This window comes from Alosa pseudoharengus, unplaced genomic scaffold (genome assembly GCF_046254945.1).
Source record: "Alosa pseudoharengus isolate Yale_2024_CS ecotype anadromous, Long Island Sound unplaced genomic scaffold, YU_APseudo_1.1 YU_APseudo_1.1_scf_6, whole genome shotgun sequence".
Classification (NCBI taxonomy): Eukaryota; Metazoa; Chordata; class Actinopteri; order Clupeiformes; family Clupeidae; genus Alosa; species Alosa pseudoharengus.
The window spans coordinates 27,500,343-27,508,541 of NW_027468848.1; the positions used below are offsets into that span (position 1 = coordinate 27,500,343).

Here is an 8,199-nt window from a genome sequence, read left to right on the forward strand (position 1 = left end):
AAATGGCCTTTTGAATGGGAGTGCTAGAGGCAACAACTATGATCGCATCAAAATCACCGCTTTTGAACAACTCACTTCTGGCAAGATGGCGGCGAGCGGAAAAACCAACTGCTAAAGTGAGTTGTTCAAAACCTTTCTTTTTAGTAAACTCTTGTGTACACAAACAATGTTCTCAATGCTCGAGTTCATGTGTGAGACCCTGGTGATTCTGAGGGTGTTTGTGGTGTGATTATCAGCTAAATTTTCACACATGAATCAAATCAAATGTTACCCGAGAGATTCATCAGATCACCAATATCTTTAGCCACAGCATTACTAATGAGTGGCAATCTAGCTGCACGGTTTTACTAACAGCCTCGACTTTGTTAGGTATGATAACCAAAATTCCTCATTGTCATTGTTAACATTCCAAAAACCCTAGGTTACATTTTGGCAAGAGTTTTACTTTAACATGCATATTGCTCCCTGCTAGTCATTGTCTGGTGCAAATTGTAAACATTTTCATTTTGCATTCATTTTTGGAATGTTAACAATGACAATGAGGAATTTTGTTATCATACCTAACAAAGTCGTAGGCTGTAGTAAACCGTGCAGCTAGATTGCCACTCATTAGTAATGCTGTGGCTAAAGATATTGGTGATCTGATGAATCTCTCGGGGTAACATTGTGATTTGATTCATGTGTGAAAATTTCAGCTGATAATCACAGTCTCACAAAACACCCTCAAAATAAATCTCCTTCAGTACAAACAAAACAAAATAATAATAGAAAATGTCCAAGAAAACAAAAACACTAAAAGGACCTACAATGTCCATGTTTCTACAACTACAAAACCTACAAGTTTGTCAGTATTGTGATATCTGAGTAACTGTAAAATGAAAACAAAACAACAAAATTGGTCATTTTACCCTGTTTAAAGCATGAGTCCAATTGCTGGTCCAACTGCTGGTCCTGAAAAGGGTTTGACCTCTTGTCCATTGAATATTCACACAAAAGCTGCTGAATTGCACCTCAGAAAAGCCTATCAAATAATATTCTTTGCTTTTAAACAGTGGAAATTAAAAAAAAAAAAAAATACTCCTTGTCGACTAGACAAGAATTTACATTTTTTGCATCGGTGGCAATGGTGTACCAGGTAGCAGCTGATTTGAACTACATATACAGTAGTCCTCATCGAGAACCAAGTAAAGGCCAGGGTAGTATTTCCCCAAAAGCATGATTTCACCACCATCATGAGGCATTTTCTTAATGTCTATCTGGATCTGCAGGAGAATGGTGAATGGAGAATTAGGCCAGTACTGTGCATAGAAGAGACTTTGAGTGTTATATGAACACTGTCTCCCTGTAATCAAGACAGCAGTTGGAATTGACTTTGTTTGTCCCAGCAGTGGGTCTCTACACCTTCATCAGTTTAAAAATCACATATCTGTGAGGTCAATGGTTTGCATAAAATTGATGTTCAACAAATGAACATAAAGACTAAAAAAAAAATATTTCCATAAAATGTCTTGCCCTCAGTCTATGATTTCACCAACTAAAACACCCACATTATTCTCCCTAAGGATTAGACCACTTTGTGTACAGAGAGAGAGAAAGAGAGAGGTGGTGAAAGAGATGGAGAGAGAGCAATACAGTTACCTACAAGTCTGCCCGACCGTTGATGTAACCATTCAAGCAGTTACTCAGAGGCACTAAAGAGTCTAAATCCTTTAGTTTGTGGGGTTAATGTGGGTTGTTTTAAATAGACTGGGGAGCATATCATTACAAGCACAGAGAGAAGGTACCTGAATAATAGTAGAATCACATTCCTGAGGTAGTATTTCAATAAATCAAAAATATAATTTCACATACAGTACTGTCAAAACTAGCTCTACCGATGGCAACACCGACACATTTTACAATTGAATACACACTTGTAAACTCCGAAGAAATATGATTTTTTTTGTGCATTTGTTTTAACAGAAGCATTTGCACAGTGTGGATCAGTATACATTCAGCTCTGTCAGGTAATAAATATATAAAGAAACAAAAGTAACATATAGCTGCGTTACACATTCATTGGATGTCATCGCCCTTCGACCCTGTCCGCTCACTGTCTCCCCAGAGGTAGGCCTACAGGGTGCCTTTGTGCTGATCGAGGACGTGTCATGGCGGGACCTCAGTTGGCAGGGGCAGTGCCCTTAGGAGGACATGGGGAGGCTCCCGTGCTGCGGTATGTGCCATTCAGGCTGGACTTACAGGAGTGCAAGACTGCTTTGAACAGCAAGGGCAGCTGCTCCAGGGGAACGTTTACTAACTTCCCTGAAACACAGACGTTTGGTTTAAGTCGTGTTTTGGTTAGTGCAGTTGGCATGAAAGTGAGTGCGTTTGAGGTTACTTACCTGCAATGCAGCGAATCTCAGGCAAACACATCATGATCTCTGGGAAGCGTTTTGGTTGGTGCGGGTACTTGCATTCGGTGTAGTCCTGGCAGACATACCAGTACCGTTTATTCAGCTGCTCCAACTGGGAAACACTGGTGACACCACGGATATCTGCAAGTGAAAGAATCATTGAGAGCAATAGTATGACAGCAGTGTTGCAGTTTTCAGTAATTTAATTTTTAATTATGTTGAAGAGACAGGCTTCACAGGTGCTGGGGCTGGGTACCTTGGTTGAGGAAGTTGATGGCTTTCATGCAGGCATATTCTTCATTGCTGACCTTCAGTTGGTGGAACTTGCGGAAAAGATATATAAGCTTCTCCATAACCTCCATTCCATCCTCGCTGAACCTAGATAGATTAGGCTAGATTTGTAAAACTGTTTGATCTATGGTACACTTATAGTTAGAAGCTACTGTATATAGAAGTTATAGCATTGATAAAGTGATAAATCACCATCTATTTGTTACGTATGCTGACATACAGTAAAATGGAAGTTGTATTTGTTTCTCTGTTAGTGTATCTTGCTATTACTTCCCATTACTCTTAATTCTGTTAGACTGGCTGATTTACCAACATCTACATCAGGGCAAAATTTAACTGTACATCCATGTGGAGATTAAAGTGAGAATCTCTAAGAGGACATATTTATACCAGTGCTAATTTACACTCCACTGTGCCCCTTTTTCTAGATCTCTGGTCTGTGATGAACCTGTATTTCAAAATGTGCCAAAATCTGTCTTTGTCTCTTGGATGTTATTCTATACAATTTGTTATATTAATATACAGTATGTAACATTAATATATTACTGCACTTTCCTCATGATATGAAATTGTTACATAGTGTAACTTTTACATTTGTTGTTTAAATACAATGACTACATTCTTGTTCCTAACTGTATTGTTGAAGTGCCTCTGGTGGAACAGAGTTGTAGTTATTAAAACCTGCATGAAGTTCCATTCAGTGGAGACCAGCCCAGTCTGCAAGTTTTTATCACACACTGTGACATATTTGCAACTTAATACCGCGCCTTTCTTACAGTGGGCGTCAGACATAACAACCATTTTAGGTTCTCCCTGTCTATGTCAGGATTACTCCCGCACATCCTGTGAACCTTCCCTCAAATAAGAAGGATGAAAGGGTCCATTTGAACATCTCTTTTTCCCCAGAAACATAAGGTCCAAGTGTGCCAACTAAGCAGCCTGTCTATACTCCTTAAGTCTTTAAGGTGTACGGGAATGTTGGGAAATGAATGTTCTAAAGAATATCTGGGTTCATTGAATTCAACATAGAATTTCAGAACCTTGAATTGTTATGTTATTCAGCATTCACAGTGCTCAGCGCCCTTGGCAGAAAAAAGCCCTTGGCGCTGACCTTTTTTTCCGCGTCGCTCTGAGTGCTGAAAGTTGAAATCTGTTCAACTTTTAGAACAACGCTGGGCTCGTCAATGTCACTTCTCTCTTGTTAGCCAACTGAAATCAAGGAAGGGGCGGGATCTACACTGTCAACAATATTGGTAGTGGCAGAGGAAAACTCAATCAGCCAAGTCCCATCTTGACTAATATTAAACCACTGCTGCACCAACGAGATGCACGTTCATGTCAGTTTCAATTGCACGGGAGGAAGGGGGAGGGAGGGGCGAGCTCTCAATAGAAGTGGTGTTACCCAACCGTGCTAAGAGAACCTTTAAAGGTGATTTGACACTAAACTATACTGAAGTCATGAAGTTAACAAAGAAGTATCAGCTTACATCTTTGTATTATTACTGGGAAAAGGCTTACTATGACAAGTTTAGTAAGTGAAACACTGTATACTGAATGTCTGTAGCCTAGAAATCTAGACGCGCCCCTAGCGGCAGCAAATTACATTGGCTGCCAGGGCTAGTCTAGCAACTCTCCGTTGTGAGCTCCAGAAATCGAAACTTAATAAGGCAATTGAAATCGTGTATAGAGTCGTTTGGTGGGCTTAACATAATGATTGATGGCAGAGTTGCAACGGTTTGGCTTGAATTCCCTGCTACTTGAAAACAAATATCCTATTGCGTCCTATTGCGTGCAGAGGGAATTTAAAATACAACTGATTATCCCGCCCCTCGGACTGAGCACTGCGAACGGTGAGTGCCCAGACCCTACATTTTAATGTGGGTCTGGCTCGCCAGGCTAGAATGTCTGTGCTTCAAGTAAATTTAATTTTGCCACAAGCCTTTTCTCATCCTGTTGTGCTATACGATTGCACCATGTCTCTTAATGGTACGACCACTTTTCCTCTGTTCCTCTGCTTAGTAGTCTTGGATATCAAGCTGCAAGAACAAACTCAACATGCTTTTCCATCGTGGAGCTAATGGCCTTTGGCTGTGGGCCTGGGGGAGGGATGATCAAGCTCCGGTAGTGACAACTCTTCCTAGTACACAACTGCTTCCCCGAATGGCCCTAATAGTTGAAATGCAACTAATGAGTAGCATGTCTACTCATAGGCGTAAAATACCCCCCCCCCCCGCCCAATGTGCTAATGCAACCCCAAATAATTATGTCATCATGATGAATGAAACTATTTCACCCCTGTGTAAGACATCGAGTCCTCTGTAACTCACCCCTGAAGTTCCTCATCCGTTGGCGTGTACTTGGTGGTGACGTCGGCCAGGTCCTTCAGCACCTGTGCACTGTAGATGGTCAGGCAGGCCAGCAGGATGAGCTCCTGCCAGGTGGAGCTGAGCAGGCACGTATAGTCCTCGATGGTGAGCTCGCAGAAGAATGGGAGCTTTTTAATCCATGCGATTTGCCTGAAGAGCAGCTCGTCAGCCAGGCGGCACAGCAAGGCAAATAGCTCTACCTGGGTCACCCTGTACCTGGGGGGACAGTGGCTGTAGATATAATTTTTGTATATTGGATATATGTGAGTTGTTTATATCAAGTCACAAAGATTTTCTATTCTGCAATCGTGGACCTCTATGTCTTATCATGTGGCAAAAAAATTGAGGCAGATTGCAGTTCTCAGTTTGCTTTGAAATGCTGGAAAGTAATTCTCTGAACTTGGACTCCAACAAAGTGTACTTCCCAAATGCATGTACGATTTAGAGCTCTTACCCTTCCTCGATAAGCATGGGTGTTTCCAGTGGGGCTAGCTCCTCTGCAGCCACCAGCTGGGTGATGAGGGTGTGGGATTGTGGATAGAGGCTGCGTGGTTGGGTAGCATAGCTGAATAGATGCGGAAGGAACTGGTAGTGTGTGGTCATGGCGCTGCCAATGTACTGGTCCCTTAGTGCAGTGGTGTAGCCATTCATCTCTACAGAGCGACTGCAGGGGCATAACAAGGCAAAATATGCTCTTTGAATTGTGATGACAGCAAGCAACAGTGGACATATTGTGTCTCTCTGAATGCCTATGCAAAGAATGTGGTGAAACATTGCATTTTCCTTATTCCTGTTAGCTAGCAAAGTTTTATACAGACTTTGGAGATCCGCACTTGAAACAGTCATTTACATTTCTACAGATATGTTAATATTCATCATCCTGAGACATTTAGAGCATTTTATGTCCTTGCAGTATAGTGTTTTATGTAATGAACGAAAGCTTGAAAGGGCAGAACCTACATGGACGATAAGGTGGAAGCTGGAGATGGTTGGTTGCCTTCGGAAACACCATTGCCAGGGGAACTGTGGTCACTGCTGTCGCCATTGTTGCTCCAAGTGTGGTCTGGCATGTTGGCCTCCTCCTTGAACTCCTGCCCTGACATAATCCTTTCTATCTCCTCATCAGTTATCTGTTTGGGGGATGGGGTAAAATTGTGAGAGTGAACCATCAGACAACCATATTTAGAGATTCAAACCAAATCTCTTGTGAGGTTTACACATTTTTATGTAGGCCTAGGCCAAGTCATAATTCACAATTAACAGTTAAAAACTAACACAATTGACTCTATGCTAATGTTCTGTTCTTAATGAGAACTGATTTTTAAGAGACAACATTTTGAGAATTACAATTTATACTTAGAATTTGGCTTTCCTATTCTAGTCGACACATTTCGACATGCAAGATTGTAAGAAAGTATTTTTCCACTCTCTGTCTTGCTTAACTGAATTGAAATGTTAGCTTTACCTCTGTGCTTTAACAGGGCACAACAAGAGGTAGGCTAGCATGGGCTTTGTATGAGGATTGAGCAGAAGGAGACACACACACACACACACACACACACGCACACACACACACACACACAGACAGACAGAGCGAAAGAGAGGCTCACACACACACACTTCAAGGACATTACCCCAATGTGAAACTGCTCCTAAACCCAACCCAAACACCCACACACATAGACACAGACACCCGTACCCAAACAGTGAAAGTTAGGATAAGTTTTCAAGGTCAAATGTGTCTAAATTACAAATGTGTACACATGAGCTGTGCAGAAAATGTGCAACCTAGACAGACAACATCAACTAAAGTATCTAAGAAATATTATCAGTGTGCTCAGTCTGTACAAATTCTGCAGGATATACAGTATGCTCTGCAGAGAACCAGACATACAGAACATATGCCCTCAATAGATTTCACAATGGCTTTGCTATAATGATTAGGTATTTATTAAACCTTTACAGACTTCATCACAATGAAACAATCTGATTCCTGTCTGGACTTACCTGTACAGGCCCAATGCTTTTGTTCCTCCCTCCTGGCATGCCATCCTCCCTAATTGCTGTGAAGTAAAGAACAAATATGGTCAGCAAAGGTTTGAGAAAAAGTTATTTGCAAAGTCTCACAAAAATCCATGTGCACATACAATATTGCTATAGTTTTGACATTATAAAGAAAGAATACTGCATAAGATTATTTAAACACTTATCAACTGAAATGACTTTGGTCAAGAAGTGTCTGCTAAATGTAATGTAATGTAATGTAATGTAAAAACTGATCTTGACAGTGACTGCAACTTGTCATACACTACTATGGCCACTAGATAGTGCCATGTGTTAACCAAAGCTCGGTGCTTTTCCCAAGTTGCCTGCATTATATTCCAGTTCCATCTCTCATCATCACAGATTGTACTAATGAGAGAAGATCATCCAAAAGGAATACATCATTTGAAACCCTGTAACCAACATGAGCTATGATACAAATTTAGTGCATAATTAAATGTAATTTGGTCACTAAAATTCTTCTTAAACTCTGGGCTCACAGATCAGCCTCACCTTTTCGGTTCATGCCCATCTGCAGGCACTTGAGCAGTCGGCAGTACTGGCAGCGGTTCCGCTGCTTGCGCGACATTTCGCAGTTCTTGTCACGGCTGCAGCGGTACACGCGCTTGTTGCAGATACTGCGCTTGAAGAAGCCCTTGCAGCCCTCGCAGGAGATGATGCCATAGTGCAGTCCAGTGGCGCGGTCACCACAGATGAGGCAAGAACGCTGGTCAGCCTGATCATCTGAGGGAGAAGAAAGGAGGGGAAATAACATCACTTCTAGGGAACTATTGCCAAGGATACCTTTGTGTTGCTATTGATTTTAGCTGGCATTTGCCGGTGACATTCACTTTTTTTCAACAAAGTCAAGGAACAAGAGATAACATATCATATTCAGAATACCAGCTGTAAAACAGGCAGTATGAATTATAGATAAACCAAGACAGGCCGAGGGTGGGGGGGGGGGGGGGGGATAGTGCGTGTGAGTGAGTGTAAGAAAGAGAGAGAGATACACATATACATGTAGTCAGTCTTAACTAAGAAATAACTACAATGGAAGACTATATCCTGGGGATTCTGATATTCTCAAAACCAAGACCTGAACT

At 41.6% G+C, this 8,199-nt stretch overlaps 1 protein-coding gene across 1 annotated transcript; it reads right to left on the reverse strand.

Annotated features, from left to right (window-relative positions):
* Positions 1-2,158: 2,158 nt before the first annotated feature.
* nr6a1a (nuclear receptor subfamily 6, group A, member 1a) lies at positions 2,159-7,868 on the reverse strand. The gene is made up of 8 exons (XM_076271354.1): positions 7,607-7,868; positions 7,058-7,113; positions 6,011-6,180; positions 5,505-5,714; positions 5,012-5,266; positions 2,650-2,771; positions 2,382-2,534; positions 2,159-2,301 (listed from the first exon to the last, which is right to left on the reverse strand). The coding sequence occupies exons 1-8, from the start codon at positions 7,866-7,868 to the stop codon at positions 2,159-2,161; spliced, it is 1,371 nt and encodes a 456-aa protein (XP_076127469.1).
* Positions 7,869-8,199: the final 331 nt, after the last annotated feature.

Bases quoted from the DNA above. Each gene is read 5' to 3' on its own strand.
- nr6a1a (XM_076271354.1), bottom strand. From the start codon at position 7,868: ATGTTATTTCCCCTCCTTTCTTCTCCCTCAGATGATCAGGCTGACCAG. The intron at 5,267-5,504 runs GTAAGAGCTCTA...CTGTCCCCCCAG, and splicing joins CCCATGCTTATCGAGGAAGG to GTACAGGGTGACCCAGGTAG. The intron at 2,772-5,011 runs GTGAGTTACAGA...TAATCTATCTAG, and splicing joins ACGGATGAGGAACTTCAGGG to GTTCAGCGAGGATGGAATGG.